The 23,586-nt window shown below is 36.7% G+C and overlaps 1 protein-coding gene across 3 annotated transcripts in view; it reads right to left on the bottom strand.

Annotated features, from left to right (window-relative positions):
* The window catches only part of GABRB1 (gamma-aminobutyric acid type A receptor beta1 subunit), a 397,306-nt gene that overhangs the window by 248,415 nt on the left and 125,305 nt on the right, over window positions 1–23,586 (bottom strand). For all 3 annotated transcript variants that reach the window (XM_025385322.1, XM_025385325.1, XM_025385323.1), the window contains one exon: window positions 10,187–10,407. In XM_025385322.1, coding sequence (XP_025241107.1) covers window positions 10,187–10,407 — 221 coding nt within the window. The remainder of the gene's footprint in view (window positions 1–10,186; window positions 10,408–23,586) is intronic.

Genomic DNA, 23,586 nt, shown 5'->3' on the forward strand with positions numbered 1-23,586 from the left:
TCTTTCTGTATGGTCTGCTGTTTCTCTCTTCCATTTGAAAGAGCAGATTTCTTTCTCTTAACAAGATGCATTTGTCAATAACAGCCAAGCTTCCTCTGCAAATACTACATCAACTCTCATATTTATTCCCTGCAATCAACTGCACAGTATTTTTACCTAGCATATCTCACAGTAAGCCTTGTGAGATCTGCCCAGGACTTTTGAATGTAATCATAATTGCTTCTCTACAGGGAAAGTTTGTAGAAGAGAGAAACAATTTCTTTCAGTGTGGATAATCAATACAGAGAGCTAATGTTAAGCGTTTAGGACCCCCAAAACTGCTTTAAAAATCAATAATGTGTGTGTGCATGTGTGTATGTGTGTGAGTGTGTGTGTGTAGTGGATCTGTATTATCAAGATAATTGCCTCTATTTTTTATTTTGCTTTATCATTGAAGACCAAGGCAAGATGAGATGATTCTCCAAGGAATAGTGAAAAACTCTCTTTCTTTTATATTCAGTAAGTGTAGCCATTGATTTTATTCTCACACACAATCCATGGTCAGACACTGCCAAGAACATAAAAAAATCGATTCGAAGTAGAGCCAGGTAAACAAATATGGTAGAGGAGTTCTCAAAATCCTCATCAGGCCACAGGTTTTTAGTTAACATTAGATTCATTTCTAAAATCTGAAGCGGAATGGCTTCCCTTTGGAATTTAGAGTCATTAGTATGAGTTAGAAAAGCCAAAAAGATTGTATACAATTTTGTTCTTTCCTTTTTTTTTTTTTTTTTTTTTTTTTTTGAGACGGAGTCTCACTTTGTCGCCCAGGCTGGAGTGCGGTGGAGCGATCTCGGCTCACTGCAAGGTCCGCTTCCTGGGTTCACGTCATTCTCCTGCCTCAGCCTCCCAAGTAGCTGGGACTACAGGCGCCCGCCACCACGCCCGGCTAATTTTTTTGTATTTTTAGTAGAGTAGAGGTTTCACCGTGTTAGCCAGGATGGTCTCGATCTCCTGACCTCATGATCCACCCGCCTCAGCCTCCCAAAGTGCTGGGATTACAGGCGTGAGCCACCGCACCCGGCCAAGATTGTATACATTTTTCAAAAGCTCACATACCTGGCAGAGCTACTCCCATTTAGGCTGTCTACCTTCTTTGGTTATTTTCATTTCTGTAATGGTGAGCAGTGAAATCACCATACATAGACAACTGTCTTCCTAGAAATGATGTACAGGGACAGTAAGATGCCTTGTGCCGGGGCTAAGAGTGTAGACTCTGGAGTGAGAAGACCTGGTTTAAAAATGCTTTCAAGGCTAGGCACGGTGGCTCACGCCTGTAATCCCAGCACTTTGGGAGACCGAGGCGGGGGGAATCACCTGAGGTTAGGAGTTCCAGACCATCCTAGCTAACATGGTGAAATCCTGTTTCTACAAAAATACAAAAAAATTTACCTGGGCGTGGTGGCACGTGCCTGTAATCTCAGCCACTTGGGAGGCTGAGGCAGGAGAATCACTTGAACCCGGGAGGCAGAGGTTTCAACGAGCCAAGATCGTGCCATTGCACTCCAGTTTGGGCAACAAGAGCAAAACTCCGTCTCAAGAAAAAAAAAAAAAAAAAAGCCTCCCACATTTATGCTGGCTTTGCAAAATCACTGTTTTGCAAAGGTACAGAGTGGTTGGCATAGTGTGCTATCTTTTAAACAAAGGAAGGTATAAGAATATGAAACGACAAAATACCAATCCTTGGTGGTCACATTGGGAAGATTTTAGGGTAAATAACTTGTTTAGAAAACAGCTAAGTAAGAGGAAGCAGTCAAGCATTTAGCCTGCTTTCATTATATAAACTCTACTTTAAGATAATCAAATAGTCAGCGAGTTCAGTTCTTCTTTAGAGAGTAGTATAGTTCATAAATAAAGAAGAGATGATAGAATATCTCTGCTTTGCAAATGCTAAATAGGTTTAGAAAATTGTTATTTGTTTCTATTATGGTTTGAATTGTGTCTCATCAAATTCACACGTGTAAGTCCTAAACCTCCGTGACTTAGAATATACCTTATTTGAAAATAGAGTCTTTAGAAGGGTAATCAAGTTAAAGTGAGATCATTAGGGTGAGTCCTAATCCAATATGACTGGTGATGGCTGGTGTCCTTATAAAAGGGGGAAATTTAAGCACAAATACACACAGAGGAAAGATTATGTGGAGACACAGGGGGAAGATGGTTATTTATGCACCAAAAAGAGAAGTCTGAAACAGACCTTCTCCTCAGAGCCCTCAAAATGAACCAATTCTGCCAACATCCTGATTTTTTATTTCTAGCTTCCAGAACTGTGAGACTATAACTTTCTACTGTTTAAGTTATCCAGTTTGTGGTACTTTGTTACACAGCCCCAGAGAAGTAATACAATTACATTAAAATTAATAGAAGTGGATAGATCACGCTGTCAATATATCTGAATCTGTTCATCAATCTTCATATCATCAAAAAAGACAGTCACGCATTTTGGGTCCCTTCATAGAATTATCCTATACTGCTTATGAAGCAGTCTTGCCAAAACACAACTCTGAAAGCACGTAATCTAAATGTGATCATGTCTTAACATAGGAGACAGAGATAGAGAAAGACATTTACAGCAAGGGAATATCATCACAAAAATGACATTGTTTCTTCAAAAAATAATTTACAAGAGGGGCTAAAAAGGTAAGAGAGGAAACTATAGAGTACAAGAGATGTGAATAATTTAGCAGGCAAACGCAATGTGTGTACTCTTTGGGACCTACTTTTAAGAAGTAAAGAAATAAATTATGAGACAGTAAAAGTTACTTTAGATCTCCCAGTGTTGGAATCTTTAGTATTAGCTTAATAGTAGTACATAGCTCACAGTGTTGTAGTAAAGATTACATATGACAATATAGGTGAGCATTAAGCATAGTGTCTGTTATATAATATATTTTCAATTAGTTATTTACATGGGTTTTGGTTAAATTTCATTATACAATTGCCACTAATATTAGTTAAAATGATACTGTACATACATCTTACTTTGTATATACTTACAATGATAACAGACCTACATACATACTCAACAACACTAGTACAGAGACCTAATGTGGACCAGTATCGAAATGGAAGGCTTTTCACTTCCCATCTTAGTCCAGTTTTGTGTTGCTATAACAGAACACCACGAACTGGGTAATTTATAATAAACAGAAATGTTCTGGCTCCCAGTTCTGGAGGCTGAGCAATCCAAGATTCCCTAGGGAGCTGCATCTGGTGGGGCCTTCTTGCTGAATCATAGAATGGCAGAAGGGGAAATTGAGGGCGCAAGAGAGAGAGAAAGTGCACAGGGGAGAGAGAGCACATATGCCAGAGGGGTCACACCAACTCCCATGAAAAGCTTTAGTCCATTCACAAGGATGGAGACCTTATGACCTAGTCACCTCTTAAAGATCTCTGCTCTCCAAACTATCACAATGGCAATTACATTTCCAAATGAGTTTTGGAGGAAACAAACATTCAAGCCACAGCACTCCTCATTCCACTTGCCATTCACACAAATTCATCTTAATTCCTCAAAACCACCTGGCCCTGGGCTCACATCTGGTAAAAGAAGAAGGAAGGAGTACTGTGGAAATTTGAAAGAAAAGCAATTGTAGGGGCTAGGAGGAGAAGGCAAAAAATTTAAAAAGGCATTTTTTTTTTTCAAGGAGGTTAAATGCTCCACTAAATGTCTTCTCAGAATTAAATTGCTCTGCACCTGCCATTTTCAGCGAAAGATAACACATTCTTTCAGCACCCACATGGCTAGACCTTGGAGAGAATAAGTGTATGCAACCAGCTGGATCATATTTGGACAAGAGGCCATTAATAGTGATAATTGCTCTTTGGTTAAAAGCCATCATGTAGATATAGAAAATGTTGCAGCTGACAACTATTGTGAATCAGGTGACTGCATCCTATGGTTTTTAATTTCATTTCTACAAACATTTATTGGGCATCTATTTGGTTTGAGAGAGGATGCAAAGGTTAAGGAAATACAATTCACATTTTCAACAAATACACAATCCTGTACATCAGTGGAAAATGACTACAGAAAGATAAAACATAGTAATAGAGTCACGAATTTCAATTGATAAGATTACATTGTAGTAAGGCATCAAATGAGAGAGAGTTTTCATCTGGCTAGGAAGGTCGTGAAAGTCCTCATGGAGAAAGTGGAATTTGAGAGAGACTTTGAAGCAAAAGTAAGATGGGAAAAACTGGTGGGGTGGGGGAAAGAATGGGGGCAGAGAAAGGAGGGCATCAGTAGGGCTGTAGGGTTACCAGGTAAAATACTGGTTTCCCAGTTATATTTGAATTTTAGAGAAATGACAAATAATTCTTGTAATATAATTACTGTTGAACAAGGTAGGGATTAAGGATTCTTACACCCCTCATGCAATCAAAAATCCACATGTAACTATGGACTCTCTCACAACATAACTATTAATAACATACTGATAACACCTTACTAATAAAAACCCTTACTGATAATGTAAATAGCAACAAACATATAATTTACGTTATAGGTCTTACTTTATTTTTACAATAAAGTAATCTAGAGAAAATAAAATGTTATTAAGAAAATCCAAAGGATTATAAATCATGCTGCTATAAAGACACATGCACATGTATGTTTATTGTGGCACTATTCACAATAGCAAAGACTTGGAATCAACCCAAGTGTCCATCAATGACAGACTGGATTAAGAAAGTGGAATATCACACAGTCATGAAAAAGGATGAGTTTGTGTCCTTTGTAGGGACATGGATGCAGCTGGAAACCATCATTCTCAGCAAACTATCGCAAGAACAGAAAACCAAACACTGCATGTTCTCACTCAGGTGGCGATTGAACAATGAGATCATTTGGACACAGGAAGGGGAACATCACACACCGGGACCTATTGTGGGGAGTGGGGAGTGGGGAGGGATAGCATTAGGAGATATACCTAATGTAAATGACAAGTTAATGGGTGCAGCACACCAACATGGCACATGGATAAATATGTAACAAACTCGCATGTTGTGCACATGTACCCTAGAACATAAAGTATAATAATAATAAAACAAAAATCTTAAGGGGAAAAAAAAAGAAAATCATAAGGAAGGGAAAATATATTTGCTATTTATTAAGTGTAAATGGATCATCATAAAGGTCTTCATCCTCATAGTCTTCACATTGAGTAGGCTGAGGAAGAGGAGGGAAAAGAAGGGTCCTTCTTGCTGTCTCAGGGGTGGCAGAAGTAGATGACAGGGAGGAGGTGGAAAGGGAGGAGGGAGAGGCAGGCACATTCGGTGTAAATTTTATTGAGAAAAAATCCTCCAGTAAATGGACTTATGAAGTTCAATCCATGTTATTCCAGAGTCAGCTGTATATTCCATGAAATATTTATGGGATAAAGTATTTGAAACATACTGAAGCTTGAAATGCCTCAGATATGTTTACAGAAATAAGCAGAGGGTCTTAGATTTCTGAAAGAGGAAACTTTTTTTTTTTTTTGTAGGAGAAATAAGATGGCAGTAATGAGAAAAATTGAGATAGGAAATGGGCCAGGAAGTGACAGATAGTGAGGATGTTAATTTAGGTGGTAGAAGTGATTTGGAAATAGAGAAGGAGATTGAGATAGAGTGGAATAGAAGCAACAGATTAAATCTCAGTGACAAAAGAGATGTGGAGTTACAGTTACCTTCAAGTTTATGTCTATTGAATGGGATGATGGTAATTTCATTAACACTTGGGAAAGGAGGATGGCCCAGTTTTGAGAATCAAATGATATGAACTAGGGGTCATGTGAGGAGGAGCTGGCAGGCAATCCAAATACAGATGCTCAGTGAGCAATTGAAAATTTTTGAAACTTGATCGTTTGGGAATTTAGATATTTAAAGCTGTTAAACTCAATAAACTGATCAAATCTTGAAGAATCCTTAGAGTTTTCAATTAGTGGCAAAAGAGGAGTCAATAATGAAATAACAAAAAACAGAAGAGCAAGAATAATTTAAAAATTGTGCTGGGTCTTGGAAGTCCTGAAGTCAGAGTCAGTCATTACTCTTACAGCATTCGGACAAGTCAAGATTCTTTAATATTCTTTAATATTGAGAACCAGTGATGGTTTTGGTAATTTTTGGCAGAGCTGTTTTGGGAAAGTACTATGGATGGGAACCATGTTGTTGGAGATAGAGGAGTAACGTATAGTGAGGCAGTAGAGGAAACCAAAGCTGTGAGAAAACTGGTGCTCAAAGCAGAAACTGAAGAGAGGGAGTCAACAGAGAGGAAGGGCTGAAGAGGTAGGTAAAATGGGGGAGCAAAGTCTGTAAAGAGTGTGCACCAAAAAGATTACATGCAGACATGAAGAGATTAGGCTCAGAGAAAAGAGAAAAATCCTCCTTAAAGTTAAGTGGAAGAAAGGGAGGAAAAACAGAAGAATTTTAAGTGACATAGAGGGAGCTGATACTGTATCGTCTCTGCTTTTGAGTAAGAAAGGAAATGACATCATGTGTTCTGAGATGACCAAGTTAAATGGCTCATGGCACATGGACTAAAGTTCTGGTCTCCTAACACAACTTACAGCACATCATGGACATTTTTTATTTAGATTCCCCACCCAAATGGAAGAGGAAGTAATAGAGGTTACTGGGTTACTCTTTTGTGTAATGCATTTTGTCACAGGAGGGTGACCCAAGGGCAAGAGGCACAAGGAATGAAGCCTCTCCCAAGGGCCGAATATCTGTTGCATAGTAGCCTGGTTCCTCTAGAAGTGCCAATCCCTCACCAGACACCATTCTGTTATTTCAGGGTGTTTACAGGACTATGTGCCATTCCTTTGGTGAAAAATCTGATTTGACATCGTTCACAAAAATAGACAACTGACTCTATTCTTCTGGCTTCATATAAGTTATAGTATCTCATATTGAGAGTTTGAATATAGCAAAAAATTGATTTTCTTTAAAATCTGTTTTCTGTTACGATTATGGAATACCTAGCCAAAGGCTTTCCAGTGCATTCAGAAAATCTCATTGATCCCATGATTGCTAAAACCTACTCATTAATATATGGACCCATTCATGATGACTATGAGCTGGACTGATGGAAAGGATTAAGGTAAGAAGTTTGATTCTCTTAATTACTCATGCCTAAAATAAATACAGCTATAAATATTCCAATATGTTATATGATAAGGATATTCTAGTATGTGTGCTTAGGAGGTGACCAATAACAGATATTCTTTAAAAGGCTCTTACCTAGAAAAATGCAGACTGTCATTTCTTAGATTAGGAAATGTTACATCAGGGGAATTAAAATGAATATGCCCTAATATATAGGATCACAAAGCAATGGAATTTAGGTTTAGTAGGTGATATAGTTTGGCTCTGTGTCCCCCACCCAAATCTCATCTTGAATTGTAATCCAAATTGTAGTCCCCAGGTGTCAAGGGACGGCCCAGTGGGAGGTGACAGGATGATGGGGGTGATTTCCCCATGATGTTCTTGTGATAGTGAGTGAATTCTCATGAGAATTGTTTTTTCGGTAAGGATGGGGTTCCTCCCCTTTGGTATTCTCTCTCTCACCTGCCACCATGTAAGACGTGTCTGCTTCCTCTTCTGCAATGATTGTAAGTTTCCTGATACCTCCCCAGCCAGGCAGAAGTGTGAGTCAATTGAACCTCTCTTGTTTGTAAATTACCTAGTCTTAGGTAGCATCTTTATAGCAATATGAAAACAGACTAATACAGTATGAAATTTAGGAATAGTTTCATCCAATCACTTTTTTTAAGGTTGGTGGATCTGAAGCCCAGGGAGGTGAAATGGCTTACTGAAGGGTACCAGCTGGTTAGGCCACAAGTCTCTTGACTCAAAGTCCCAAGTGCATTCCACTGACAAATTTCTTTTTTTCTTTTTCCTTTTAAATTTTAGATTCAGGAGGTACATGTGCAGGTTTGTAACATGACTATATTGCATGATGCTGGGGTTTGGGCTTCTATTAAATCCATCACCCAAATCATGAATATAGCACTCAATAGGTGGTTTTTCAACACTTGCCACACTCCCCTTCTCCCCAGTCTTGGAGTCCGCAGTATCTATTGTTTTCAGCTCTATGTCCACTGAAAAATTTCTACTCAGCTTCTGGAAAGTTATTCTTAGGGCCAAAATAGTGAGTGTGTGGCACATAATAGGCACTCAATGAGTATATTTTTAACTGAACAACTTTATTTTAATCACTGATACCCTTGGGAGTTAGAAAACCACCCTCGGTATGCAGTTTGTCCAGTGCCTAATAAGGCTATATAAGGCACAACTACTTTAGAGAAATACAATTTAGGACTTATTATGTATTGTCATATTGATTAGTTCATAAGATTGTCCCAGTAATGAGTAAGGGAGTATTAGCCCGTTACTATACAACTGAAAAACTAAGTCTTAACAAGTTTACATAATTTATTCAAGGTCAAGAAGTCAGAAAATTGTGGAGTTTATGCCCAATCTCAGTCCCCTGACTTTAGATGTCATACTTTCTCTGCTATACCTTATGACCTTTCCAGGATATTGATAACTTCTAGGGAAAGGAAAACCAAATCTGTGAGGGAAGAGGAAGTGGGAAAGACAGAGGAAGAGAAAGGGAAGTTAGGAGAACTAGTGTGAGTCTCTTACAGAGAAAATTGGTGCCATAAAAAGAGCACGGCACAGATAATAGATGGATGGTTTGTGTTTCTCTTTGGAAAGGTCATTGTCTGTTTGCTAGACAACAAGCTACAAAGAACTGGGTTTGCTCCGAAGGGATTAAAGTGGTGTACAACGTGGAAATAGGAGTTGACTTTTAAGTGCACTTGAATGGCAATGGAGTGGAAAAGCACAGGCATGGGAATCAGGATACATGGATTTTAGTCCCAGTTCTGGCATTACCTTATTGTTCCCTTATATAAGGTACTTCTCCCTTTTCTGTCTCAGTTTTCCCAGTTGTAAAATGAAATGTATTCAACTTCATGATTCTCAAATATTTTCCTTCCTTTGGATTATTCCCATTGGTAGATGCTGGTAGTAATTTGGGAAATTCATGAAGTGAGACTCTGTAATCTGACAATGTAAGCCACATTCTTTCTTGCCAAAAAAAAAAAAAATCTAGTTGCTCTTTTTTTTCAATCAATCAACTTTTTATATATTCTTTACTAATCCATATACTTACACATGTCATGGTTGATTAGCCTATTAAATTGAGTCATGAATTTACTCTCCCAGGATAATTTAGAAGGGTAACTCATCCCTTTACACATTGGGCATGTCTGATGGAAGTTACACTGGTAACAGAAAAATTACAATTGATTTATAGTATATGAACCATAACTAATAATTAACCACCAATCTTGGATTAGTAGTCTTTTTGTTGTAGCTACCAATAGACTCAAGGGAACTGTTAATTTATTTTACCATTTCTCCCAAAGACTTTTAACTCAGAGATTTTTAACTGAAGTTGAAAGTCCTTGGGGTACAGAAAGAGTGGAAAAATTTCAAAGATTGTTTTACCAAGAACAACTACGTTATTTTACTGTGCAAATGAAGACCAAAGCTATCAAATTTCAAAGATCATTTTGCCAAGAACAACTGATATTATTTTACTGTGCAAATGAAGACCAAAACTATCAACTAAATAACCAACCACTAGAAATTTCATCACAGATATATATTGTTTTCACTTGTATATTGTTTTGGGGCATTAGTGAATTTAAAGACATTAATTGTTATATTTTGACCCGTAACTGGAGTTTCAGCTTAGTATTCATGGTACATGGAAGGATTTCAAGGGGCTTATGAACACTCTGAAATAACAGGAAAATTTGAGATATTGTGAATATACAGGTTTCATCTGTTTCTCAAAAGAATCACTAAAGGTGACAACAAAGATAAACAGCCACCACTTTACATATCCTATAATAACAGTTTACAGTTCAGATATTTCTATCGTAAAACTGGTAGGTAATTTTGATGTATTGCCTATAATTTGTAATCAGCCCTTAACTACATGAGGGTTAGTAATAGACCTTCATAAGTATATGACACCCCATTTATATATTCATCTATATATTCTTGCTTCTCTTCCCTTTGCCCACTTCCAAAACTTGAAAATGAAACAAAGCAACAACAACTTTAAAACATGCAATATAAAGTCATTTACCGGAGTCCATAGAGAACTGTTCCATCAGGATGCAGTCGAATCATTCGATTTTTCACTGTGACCCCATGCACAAATGATTTCTTGTCATTCAGAAAGTAGGTGTCTGGTACCCAGAGTTGGTCAGCTACCCTATTGTCTAGGGTGAGGTTTAGTGGGATTCCAGAATAAGAAAGCCTTTTGTCTTTCCAAGACTGCTGGAAATACATGGTGAGTGTATAATCCTGTGAAATAAAGAAAGCCAAAAGAATAATTTTACTATCATTATCATCTAAGGTTTAATAACATGTAGGATGTCCTGTAAGAGATTATATTTGAATATATTAAAATTTTCACTTAGAGGTATAAAGCAACTAACAGGTTAAAAGTACTAGGGGCCTTGCACTGTGGATCATGTCTGTAATTCCAGCACTTTGGGAGGCCAAGGCAGGAGAATCCCTTGAGTCCAGGAGTTCAAGACCAGCCTGTGGAATGTTATGAGACCTCATCTCTACAAAAAATAATTTTTAAAATGTTAATTGGGTGTGGTGGTGCATGCCTGTAGTACCAGCTACTTGGGAGGCTGATGTAGCAGGATCTCTTGTGCCCAGGAGACTGAGGTTGCAGTGAGCCAGGATTGTGTCACTGTACTCCAGCCTGGGTGACAGAGCAAGACCTTGTCTCTAAAAATATATATAATTAGTTAAATAAATAATGAAAGTACTAGAACTATACTTGAAAGTATATATAAGCATTTCCACCAATATAGAGCAAATAGATGTAACTGAATTTTAAAGTTTGAAGTTAAGGTAATGATGTCATGGGTAAGGTCATAAAGAGAAATTGTACAGAGGAATCTATGTTCACAAACATTGACCTCTGGATATTATATTATAGTTCTGTTTTGGAGAGGAATGTCTGATAAAAAATAACTAAAAAACTGAATGCATTTAAAAGGAAACGGTGTTTTTCAAACCACAAATTCTTTTGAATGAACTCTACTCTGTTTAACACATAAAGGTTATCAATTTGCCCTTATCTGAATTTTTCTTTGAATTACAACTTATCTATGGTTGGGTCCTGAAAAGTAGTTATGAGGCACATAAAAATGGAGATGTTTATTTGGTCTGAAGACTAACCTCAGTGGTGGCACTATTGAACATTTCTCGCTTACCACATTTGTGTTTCATTTCAGGAAGTGGTGTGAATTCAGAGCTGGAATTGATCTTGAAGCTTGCTTCTTCACCTTCACAAGATATTACAAAGGACATCCCCCTGAACTTTTTCTTTCTACTTAGGTTTCCCCTGGCAGTTAGAGACAGGAATATTGGGATCACTATAAACGGCTCAAGCTGCTGGAAGGGATGGTCTTGCAGACAATGATCTTAGCACATTAGTTATTGTCTGTTTTTAACAACTCTATTAATGCAAAGTATGATTGTCCATTAAAGGAAAATAAATTGGCAGCAGTAAAATCCTAAAGTCTTTGACATGAATCTCGATAAAAACAGACAGTGCACTTTTTCTAAGACATTGATATGGCAATAGTGACTTTGTGAATGCTTTAGTGACTGCTAAGAACACACTGTGTACCTCCTGCACAGTGTTCATGTACTACCACTGTTATATATACCACTGGGGAAAAAGAATTATTCGAATCATGTCTAACATCTGGGCAAACTGCACTTCATCTAGACTTCCAAATGGATATTTATACATTTCTGAGAAATCTTAAAATATAAAACAATATTCTTTCTGCACAATGAATTCCAGGGTCTTTTAACCATATTGAAGAACATTTATACTATTTATTCAGAAGCCGCCTTCCAATAATTTAAAGACATTCTTTCTTGTTCAATGGCAAAAGGATATTCACATTTGACTATTAGTCCCACAGTATCCATTTTAAAGATATAAAACCTCCTTCCACCTTACCTTCATATTAAAAAAAAATAACCCTCAGGCTACCTACAGTCCTATTCTCAGTTACTGCCATTCTCATTTGCATCATCTATAAGTTCTTAATATTGTGATTTTTTGGAGGAAGATGAATTGGGCAGATTATGGGTTTAGATTACAAAACTGCTTGATTTTAAACTCTACCATATGTAAGCCTAATTATGAGTGACTGACATAATCTCTTGTACCTAAGATGCCTCTTTTTTTTTCTTTTTTCTTGTCCTTTAAAGACAGTCTCACTTGGCCATCCTGGCTGGAGTGCAGTGGCCCCATCCTAGCTCACAGCAGCCTCAGATTCCTGGGCTCAAATAATCCTATCTTTCAGCCTTTCAAGTACTTGGGACTACAGGCATGCACCATCACACCTGGCTATTTTTTTTTCTTTTTTTCTTTTTATTTTTTGAGACCGGGTCTTTCTGTGTTGCTCAGGCTGGTCTCAAATTCCTGGCCTCAACTGCTCCCCTGGCCTCAGCCTCCCAAAGTGCTGGGCTTACAAGTGTGAGCCACCGCACCCGACTTGCCTTATTTCTAAAATGAAAAAATAGCATTTTACTGGCTTTTTGTGAGAATCAATTGAGAAAATTAAAGTTAAGGTACTTTAGAAATCATAACGTGCTAAACAAATAAATTATCTTCAAAATTTTTAATTGCTATGTACAAATTAGTGTTACACTTCCAAATACTTAGAGTGTATATGCTCATTTTCATGAGCATTTCTATTTTTAAAGAGATGTTTATAAAAGAATTTGTAGGCAGATGGACTCTGTTGGCCATGAAAATAAACAATTGTGATGAATTATAAGTCTTGGTGGTGGATTCTTGTTTATAATTCAGCCAGTGTAGGAAAATTAAATATCAGCCACAGTCATAGTGTAAATTTTGCCACGGCAGTCAGCATGATCAACAATGGAATACATGTGTCAGCTTATACCAATTCCTCATTAGCATCCAGATTCTTATGAGTGCCACACAGGATTCCTCACAATGTAACCTGCAGCAAAATCCTTGCTCCACAATTATTTTCAATAACGTTTTAATATGCGATGGGGAAAACACATGATCATAAAGTATAAGGGACTATCTTGAAAACTGGTAGGAGTAAATTTTACCGCAAAAGAGAAGTATATGAAGTAATGCATTGGTTAAGTAGCTTTATTTAACCATTCTACAATGTACACATATTTGAAAACATCATGTTGTACACAATAAATATATACAATTTTAATTTTTCAACTTTAAAAATGGCAAAATAATACTGAATGATAAATGCTATATTAATACATAGCATTTATTATCATTTACTTACTGGTGTGATAAGTGGAGAACAGAAAGGAGAAAACATGGGTAATCCCTGTTTAGACCTCTGTGTGTGTGTGTTTGTGTGTGTGTGTGTGTGTGTGCGTGTAGACGTTTCCCCTTTCCTCTTTGGAAACTATTTTTGTTTCCTGTAGAGAAAGAGCTACATGCCATGTGGTGAAATCTTTGTTATACAACTCATTCTGTTTTCAATAAATATTGAGTAAAAATTATATCATGGTTATAAATTCAAGCAATAATGTACCTGATTTGCAGTAGAAGTTATCCAGTGAAAATGAACATATGCTAGCACATTACATCTGCAAGTAGGTAAGGGGGAGCAAGTACCCTTCACTCCTGGTCTTTTAATGCATTTCTAGGGTTAGCAGCCTAATCTAGGACCTGATTCTATGATAAATAAAAATACAGACATATGATATTGATAACCTTAATAAAACCTTTTTGAAGATAATGATAATTGTGGTGATAATAATGAACATTATGGAAGTACCAAAATACACCAATTTTTCCTTTTTCTACAATCTATGTAAAACCACATGCATGACAATAATTCCCTTCTCCTGTGGCGTGCTCTGTGCTCATGGTTCTCATAACCCTTTCATATCTATTATAACATTTGTTCTCACAGAAACCTTGTGAGATGGGCAAATTTTCCATGAAAGTATTTATCATTTACAAGTCAGAGAAACTACTTATTATATTTTAAACAATTTTTTTGTCCACCCCTTAATATAAAAGTTAACAATGGGCCGGGCACGGTGGCTCAAGCCTGTAATCCCAGCACTTTGGGAGGCCGAGATGGGCGGATCACGAGGTCAGGAGATCGAGACCATGCTGGCTAACACGGTGAAACCCCGTCTCTACTAAAAAATACAAAAAATTAGCCGGGCGAGGTGGCGGGCGCCTGTGGTCCCAGCTACTCGGGAGGCTGAGGCGGGAGAATGGCATGAACCCAGGAGGCGGAGCTTGCAGTGAGCTGAGATCCGGCCACTGCACTCCAGCCTGGGCGACAGAGCGAGACTCCGTCTCAAAAAAAAAAAAAAAAAAAAAAAAAAGTTAACAATGACATTTGACTATAATAAAGCCTATGACTTCATTTCGGTGGATTCTATTTTTAGGTAGAAAAGAAATCCTCTAAATTGTATTTTTGTTCTCTTACACAACCAGTTTTCTGTTAATTCTTCATTAGTCCAAAGTGCAAGCACTCCATAGAAGATGGAACATTTTTTTCAGAAAGAAATTAATGCTCTTTGGCCAACAGCATTAAACTTATTTTCCTTCTAGGTGTGTTCACAAGTGTTCCACCATCTTTCTCAAGTGTGCAAGCTATTTCTTGAGAGAAAGTGTGACGTATTTAGAAACTGTGGGCCATAGGGAATTCTTTGACACTGAGGTAAGTTAATGTGATAAATTGATATGAGCTTGCTAATAAAATTAATTGGGCTAATTCAGGCATGACAGAATTCGATTCATTGAGGAAAGGCAAGATGGACAATACCAAACCAGTAGCGCTCAATAAACTTCAAAACATTTTTAAAAAATTATCTTTATTTATTTTTATTTTTTTAGATGGAGTCTTGCTCTGTCACTCAGGCTGGAATGCAGTGGCATGATCTCGGCTCACTGCAACCTCTATCTCCCAGGTTGAAGAGATTCTCCTGCCTCAGTCCCCTGAATAGCTGAGATTACAGGCGTTTGCCACCACGTCTGGCTAATTTTTGTACTTTTAGGAGATGGGGGTTCTCCATGTTGGCCAGTCTGGTTTTGAACTCCGACCTCAGGTGGTCCGCCTGCCTCGGTCTCCCAAAGTGCTGAGATTACAAGTGTAAGCCACTGCGCCTGCCGCCAAAACGACATATATATGGTTTTTTTTTTTTTTAATCTAGAGATGATTAAAGGTACGGTATAAGAAAATTATGTTAAATAAAAGTCATTCTGTTGGAGAAAAAAGGTAACATTCTTCCTAGATTTATAGTTTTAAGGACAGGCTGATTCTTCCCCCCATATTAGGTACATTTAGCAGCGTCTGAAGACAGTTTTGGTTGTCACCAGTGAGATTAGTGGTGTGCTCCTAGCATCTGTGGGTAGAGGCCAGGGATGCTCCTTCACTTTCTACAATGCACAGCACAGGACCCCACAACAAAGAATTGTCTGCTTCAAAATGTCAATAGTGGCAAGGTTGAGAAACCCTGCCTTATATGAAAATATCTCTTTTAAATATGAGTAAAAGATTTCAAAATGTTTTACCATTGTTTATCATGAAAAATATGTATATGAACATGCTAATCTGGAGATTTTAATGTATCCTTCAAAAGTTTATGCTAGGGAATGCTGACATAAGATGGTTTATACTGTAAGAAATCATTTTATTAAAATCCATTAATTATGTAGCATTTGGAATAGGAAAAACAGCTATGCAGTGCAGGCAAATATGTTAAAATATGTTAAAGTATGTGTTTTACTAGAATGAGATGTAAGAAGACATCACAGCGAGCTGCAAAAGGGAGGGTTCCTTGTTCTCTGACCCCACAATCTGCACATCTCAGATTATGTTAGGAAAGAGACAGGATATTGCTTTAGCATCTAGTAATGGAGCATCCACTCAAAAGGATCGTTCAAGCAATTTCTTCTTTTCTAACTATTCTCAAGAAAGGCATTACATGTATTTTTGTAATATGTGTGTATATCTTTTGGGGAAAGAACCAAAGCTCTTGTTCACATTTATGTTTTATCTTACATTGATTTTAATATATATTAAAAGGAGTCCCAAGTACAAGCCTCTGTTCCCCATAAAATATCATGTCAGTTTAGCTGAGCTCTGAGATCTGCCCTTTGTAAAACTTGGGCTGCTTCCCCGGAAAGACTTATTAGAGTAGAACTGTGCATCACTGCCTATGACTTCCACAGTTCTTCTGTGATGGAGACTGCCTGCCTGTAATCCCTGCTGCTTGAACAGAGTCACATTCTGTATCACATGAGGCTGCTCTCCTCCCATTTTTGGAATAGGAGTAGATACCTGATTCAAGAACAGTTGCTTCACAGGCAGTCAATAAACATAAGCCTGGCTCGAAAAAGTTGAGATGGACCAATCAGAGTCCTTTCTCAGGAATTTGCTTGTTCGACAAAGGATCTGAGGCAGGAGCTGTGGGACCAAGTGCAAAGGTTATGACTAAGAATTAGGGCTGCACTGCTATTATGAAGTTATAAGAGAGGAGAGACTGTGAATCAAAAGAGGAAGCCAGCCTGTAGAGAAAGAAAGAAAGTGGAGAAAAATGCAGAAGATAGCCATAAGGGGCAGAGTTTATTGTTAGAGAGTGAATGAACAGATTGACGAAGACTTTCTACTTCTGTTTCTAGTTCTCCCGAGGTCTGACATGTTCAGTGCTTTAGCTCCTTGTGATCTCTCTTTGGTATCCTTACACCAAATTCCACTTTCCTTGTGCTAATTTACTCCCATCTTTATTTCTTCCAACCAGAAAAAGTTGTAGTAATGATGCTCATCAACATACAAATCAGAATCTCATTACCAATAATTGCATACATTAAAGGCCAAGGAAACCTCATACAATCATCTAGCCCACCTCCCTGAACTGAAAAATTGGAGGTATGCTGAGAAATCTTAGACCTAGAGATGTTAAACGACTTTTAAAAAGGGAGAAATATTTGATTTCGGTTTTGTTTATTAACCAAGACAGCAAGGAAGAGAAGAAACACATATTTACTTGCCAGCAAAACAATTCCCTATTAAACACAATGAAAATAAATTACCAAGATAAGTCACCTATATATACTAGTATACATGCTGGTAACAAGAAAAGCCCCTTAGGATAAGAAAAAAAAAAAACCCATAATTTGTATGTGACAAAGACAATCAGTGAAAAATGGTCTGATAAATAAATCAATCTAAACCGTAATTGTAATCAACCACAAAACATCGGTTTCTAATAGAACCTTCTGTCTAAATGAATGTTTTGGTTTTCACTGTCACCATTAAGTACATTCTAAAGCAGAAATTCATCATTGTATCCTTCAGGTTTGCTGTTAATTTCTAATCTTTTATCTTTACATCATCTAGTGTTATGTTAACTATTAATATGTGTTTGTTGTGCTTATTTCTTAGTCTTGTTTTGTTATAATACCTTTAAAATACATGCATTCTTCATTAACATTGTTGCTAAAGTGCATATTCTTATTTACTATTAATTTTTCCCAGCTGTAGCCTAGTGTGTGCCTCAGAGAACATAATCTTCTTTTACCTTTGTCACATCCTAAATAGTCCCATTTGGTCTACCCATCTGTGTAGTCAGACTTTTTGTTAGTGTTGTGTTCTGAACAATTTTGAAATTAATCAATCCAATGACTGAACAGAATCATGTAGTTGTGATGCTACACCAAATGATAATCATCTAAGAAAATCACATGGAACACATTTTAATACATAGGGCACATATGACACTGACATGCCAACTGGAGTATGAATTACAATAAAATGAACTGCGTGGCATGAGACTCACTATAAGAAACTCTGAGCCTGTACTCATATAGCATAGGGTTTTAGTGTTCTTAATCTAATATCTACTCTTAAAACTATAAAGGTCAATGTAAAAACCTATTTTTGATGATGAACCCAATTTCTTTAAATAGATATAAAATGTATATTTCACACAGTGACAGCCTAAATGGCTTTCATTTGAGAAACTAAGTAATCAGAAGCTCAGATAGTTTTTGTTGTTTCCATGGTAAGATATAGTGAAATGTTGGGCCTGAAGTAGGGAAAATTTTCTAGAAACTTTCAATTCAGAATATTTTAGCTTTTTAGAATGGCAAGCTTTTCCACTGTCCTCTGCAGGCTTCTCAGTTCTTCCACCACCCGTGTAACCAGCTCCCTGCATGAAGTTCCCATCACTTCAAATACTCAGAGAACTCAGAGTGGTTCCACTTTTCGTTACTGGCATCTGCCTAATAAAGGATACAAGTTGATTGAGTAGGAGTATATCAGTTTAATAAGCACTTGCATTAGCCTAGAGAATAGATAAATCAGAGTTGACTTAATACACCACTAAAAGAAAGGTGAAAGCGAGGAAAACTGTGAGTTATTTGAGGCAGCACTTGGTGGCCTTTTAATATGGGAGGTTAGGGAGAAGGAGGCACCAAGGATGGCCACCAGGTTTCTGACCTGAGTAGGTAGGTAGACTACAATAAGAAGAGTTGAAGATTGGGGGCTGAAGATGACTATTCATTTCAGATGGGTTTGTGTTGTGGGTGTCAGTGGCACATGCCCATAGAGGTGCCAAATAAGTAGTTATGGGTCAGAATATAGGAAGACAGGGCTCAAGGAAAAACACAACTATGTGACTCATGAGTGATAGATGAAGTCGTGGGAATGGATTAGCTCACCATGGAGAGAGCATAGGGTGAGAAGAGGATAGAGCCCTGGGAAACTGGATTCTAGGATTAGTCATTCGCTCCTTTGAGCTCCCACAACTCTCTTTTACTTTGATTGTAGCACTTATCCTATTGTTTTAAAATTATTTCTCAGTCCCACTAGATTCTGAGTTCCCGAAAGGCAAAGTTTATCTTTCAGGGTCCTGGCATAGTGTACAGTGGATAGCAAATGATCAAATGCATCAGTTGAATGTGAATTAAGTGGTGTCATGTATTTGGGGCACTCAAGATCAGAAATAAGTGTGTTAGTGCCATCATCTGATTACATTCCAATTTCCTGAAAAATTGTTCATCCTTATAAAACATAAATGGGTACTTTCACATAACTAAAATAATTAATAATCCAGAATTTCTATTCTCTAACAACTCAAAAATGAATGAGTCTTTAATTCCTGAAAACATAGAGAATTGATAGATTTCCGGGAGATGACAAAAGCATATGGCAAAAATAAAATTAAGTTTAAAAATTTACTCCTTAGAAATGAATTAATAGTGACTCTATACAAAATATTAAGAAATATATTTTGAGATATGTCAAAGTGGTATTTTATTGATGGTTCCAGCAATTACTGTCATCAGTTTGATAGTACAAGGCTACTTGTACTTAAGTTTTAAAAATTGATCTCTATTTAGTGAAATTTTGAGGCTTGTTTACAAGTTAGTCAATAATCAAAACAAAAAATACTAAATTGATAATTAACTCATCAAGATAATGATTCATAAACCACTTGCATTTTAAAAACCACATAATGGCATATGACACAATAGATTTTCTATAAGTTCCTTAGTTCCAGAGATTCATAGGATATTAGTGTTTCCATTTTTCTCAATATATAAATAAGAGCAGAAATAAAATCAGATGCATGGAAGATCTAACAGAATATTCAGAATATGGTGGTTTGGGCTGACTATGCTTAGGTGGACTATGACTACATGACCAGAATGGTAGCCAGTATGTGGTATGCCTGGTAACCCAAGAAAGCGAGGCTAGTTATGAAGCAAGCTAAATTGAGAAAGGATATATGAATCTGAATTAAATCAAGATTCTATGAAAACTCATATTACTTTGAAGAAATGAAGAAATTCATGTGTCATTTTCTAACCTTGGAAGGCAGTCTTTTCTTATGATTTGTGATTTTCTAATAAGTACAGAGCTTAAAAGGGAGAAGTCTATAGGAAGAATTCTAGGTCTGTACTCTTTTGTTGGAGGAGAAAGAGGTTTTAGGGATTCTTGACTTAAAATAGAGTGGAAAAGGATTCAGTAATATTTCTTCCAAAAATCAAATAGTTCTGATATCCTTTAGAGCTTTCAGTTACCTTTCCAGTAAAGACTCTATTAGGCCCATTTGGAAACCTTAATATCAGATGTTCTAACAGAAAGACTGATTTTTATCAAATTATCCATCAAATTATTATTCTAAAAAGACTAATGGTAATAGTCCATGGGGAGTCCCTGAGGAAGTCTTAAAATAGAATGAATAGCGTAATTATAATGCCCTGATATCAACTTTACCATGTTAACTCTTTTGCCTCCTTCTCTGTCTTCTGTATACCATCTTGTATTTTAAAAATTTACTATTCACAGACAATCACCATCAACATTCTGGTGGTTTTCTTTCTCCTTCTACTTAAAAAAAATCATTCTATATATGACTTTTTAATCACATGCATTGCTCCTTCTTTCACAGCTATTTGTTTAGTCATTTATTTATTTTTGTCTGTTTATTGCTTATCACCTCACCTTCTCTAACCTACTTTCTTTCTCTAACCAAGTTACCTAGTGGTAGGCAATTTTGTGTATTTTTGCTCATGCTTATAACATTGTGTGTATGTGTATATATATCTATATATATATACACACACATACACGGCTTTTGTCATGTATTGAAAAGATAGTATACATTTACTTCTGTAATCTTTCTTTTCTTAATGACACAGCACAGAAATTCTCCAATTAAATGAGTAGACATACAACTCATTTTACTTAATAGCTACATAGTATAGTATGATATGAATATACTGTTAATTATTTAATCATTATTCTATTAATGCTCATTGCAGTTGTTTTAGGGTTTTTACAACTAAAACAATTTTGCAACAAATCTCTTCTGCATCTGTGTGTGTGTGTGTGTGTGTGAGAGAGAGAAAGTGAGATGCATTCTCATAGTCTATCTCAGCTCACTTCATAGATAGCTTGACTTTTGTCATGCTCACCAAACATGCAATATGAAATAACCCCGTGTGTGTGTGTGTGTGTGTGTGTGTGTGTGTGTAAGCATATTTACTAGTACTAAATTACATTTTTTTTGTTTGCATGATGCCATGTTCTGGAGCTCAATATTATAATTTGCTAAAGTAAATAAAATAAAACCATAGCCTGCTCCTTTGGAACTATCATTTTCTAAATATTTAGCTAAACCCAAATGTGTAAAAAGTCTCAAGTAAGGCCTTAAAGTCAGGTTTACAGAACCAAAGAGTCACATAAATATCCATATTGGCCATCTCCAGTGGCATCTGTTCGAACTTCTGTTGGTCTTTGACTGAGTCTGGCTAGAAGTGTCTTGGCAGACACTACTGGAGAAAAGGATTTTTGGTTACTTTATACCTCATGATGAGGAAAAAAAGAAAAAGAAAACTCTAGAAATGTCTTTGTGAGTGAAGAAAAAAATATTTGAGAATATTAAAGCAAAAATTTGGATAGCCTTAATTTTCCTCTGATGTAGCTTTATAATCATCCTTGGGCCAGTATCAAGCACACACATCTAAATGAATTAAGGATATAGACTGGACCTAACTAGGAAAGAAACCTCCATACTAATGGCATGGGAAAACAAACTGAGCTATCAACTAAGTCTTTGGCTAAAATAGACATTCAGTATAATAATGACATGTGCCATTAGGAATTGGGAGACTTGGAATGTATTTTAAAGACTCATTGCTTATTAGTCCTGTGATTGTAGAGAAAAATTTATCAAATAGTCTGAAACTCAATTTCCTTATTTGTGTGATGAGCAGAAACACTCTTAATGAGATTGTTGGGATGATCAATTGAAATACTGTATGTAATAGTCCTAACAAACTTTAAAAACTATAATTTAATAAGTAAGAAAAATCAAGTAGCTTAAAATATGTTACAGAGCAATGCAGTTCATAATACATATTTTCATTCTCTTTGGGTAAATTATCAATTTTGGACCCCTAAATACTTAATAATAATTTCTGTCTGTTTCTGAACATTTAACTATATGATCAACACTTTACTGGGTGCTTTCTATATGTTATATTGTTTATAACAATAGAAAACCACCATATAGAGTAGGAGTTAATAACCTCCTTTGATAAGTGAGACTGAGTTTAAGGGATGCCCAAAGTGATTCTTCTCAAAAATATCACAGCTGTGATTTGAACCTTGGTCTGTCTGACTCTATGGGCAAAGTTCTTTCCACTATATCACATAACGTGCAATGGTTTAGGCATGTACCACAAGCACAAAGGGGTTTCCTCCTAGGTCATAGCTTTCATCTCTTGCTCAAGGCTGATTTCTGCCTTGCTTTTTTATGGATGCCAATTAATCATTAACATTCAGTTCTTGGGTAGATTTTCCAGTTTTCTCTGATGTTTTATCCATGAATTCTCCTTCATCAGTCAGTGATAGTGATGAATGCTGCTGCCATGATGTCCTCTGTGTGTGGTTGATGCTATATACAAATCAATCATTCATCACTGCCCTGGACAATTTTTCAGATGTTAGCCAAGGGAAAGTCAGCATTTTTGTTCCACGGTAATCCTTAAGGAGTATGGAGAGTGGAATAATTTTCTTTTGGTAGGATGGCTTTCACATTAAAAAGTCTGCCAAAGTATTTTACCACTTCTGAGTAAAAACTTCATTAATCATTAGTTATGGTAGCAACTATATTTTGCTTGCTAGAAATTTGTAAGAGACAGATAAAAGTCAATTATTGCTATGTGCTTAGAGGTTAAAGGTCTCTTAATTTAGATTGTGAGTGTATGACGACTCTAGGATAAAGGATGAGCATAAACTGGTCGAGGGAAGGGGCTAATGCCCCTATGACCCAGCGCCAAGCTGACAGAATGCCAAATAAAGGAACTATCTCTGGCCCAAAATAGAACTATGTCCACCCACTTTTAAATCGGGTCCTCTATCTCCACCCTGATTCTCATTGAATGGTACAATCAAACACTCCATTGACCAAATGAGAACCTAAGAGTCTTTCTTGACTCTTTTTCTCTTCTGGCATTTCTGCTTCATTAAAATGTTTCTTTATTCTGTCTATACCCGCTACAATCTAGTTTGGTCTTTATCACTTCTCACCTGATTTACTATAATAAGCTCCTAAGTATCCTTCTCTTTCTAGTCTTGCTTTTCCCTAATCCATTTGTTATATGGCAGGTAAAGTGAGATTTCAATTTTTAAAAAAACTGCAAATATGATCATGTTGCTCCCAAGGTTACATTTGCTATAGCTCCTCAATGTTATGAGAATAAAAATACAAATTTCTTAAGGGCAGACAATACCTTCCTCTGTCTCTATCTTATCTCTACAGTCACACTTCTTACTTGTTTCTTTTACTCTATTATCCAGCCACCCTGGTCTTCTCTTGGTTCCCTCAACATACCTCTTGTCTTGCTACAAAATCTTCTTGGTCTGGAACACCGATTCCTCCTGTCTTGCCCCTTTGCCT

Source organism: Theropithecus gelada, chromosome 5 (genome assembly GCF_003255815.1).
Source record: "Theropithecus gelada isolate Dixy chromosome 5, Tgel_1.0, whole genome shotgun sequence".
In the NCBI taxonomy this organism is placed as follows: Eukaryota; Metazoa; Chordata; class Mammalia; order Primates; family Cercopithecidae; genus Theropithecus; species Theropithecus gelada.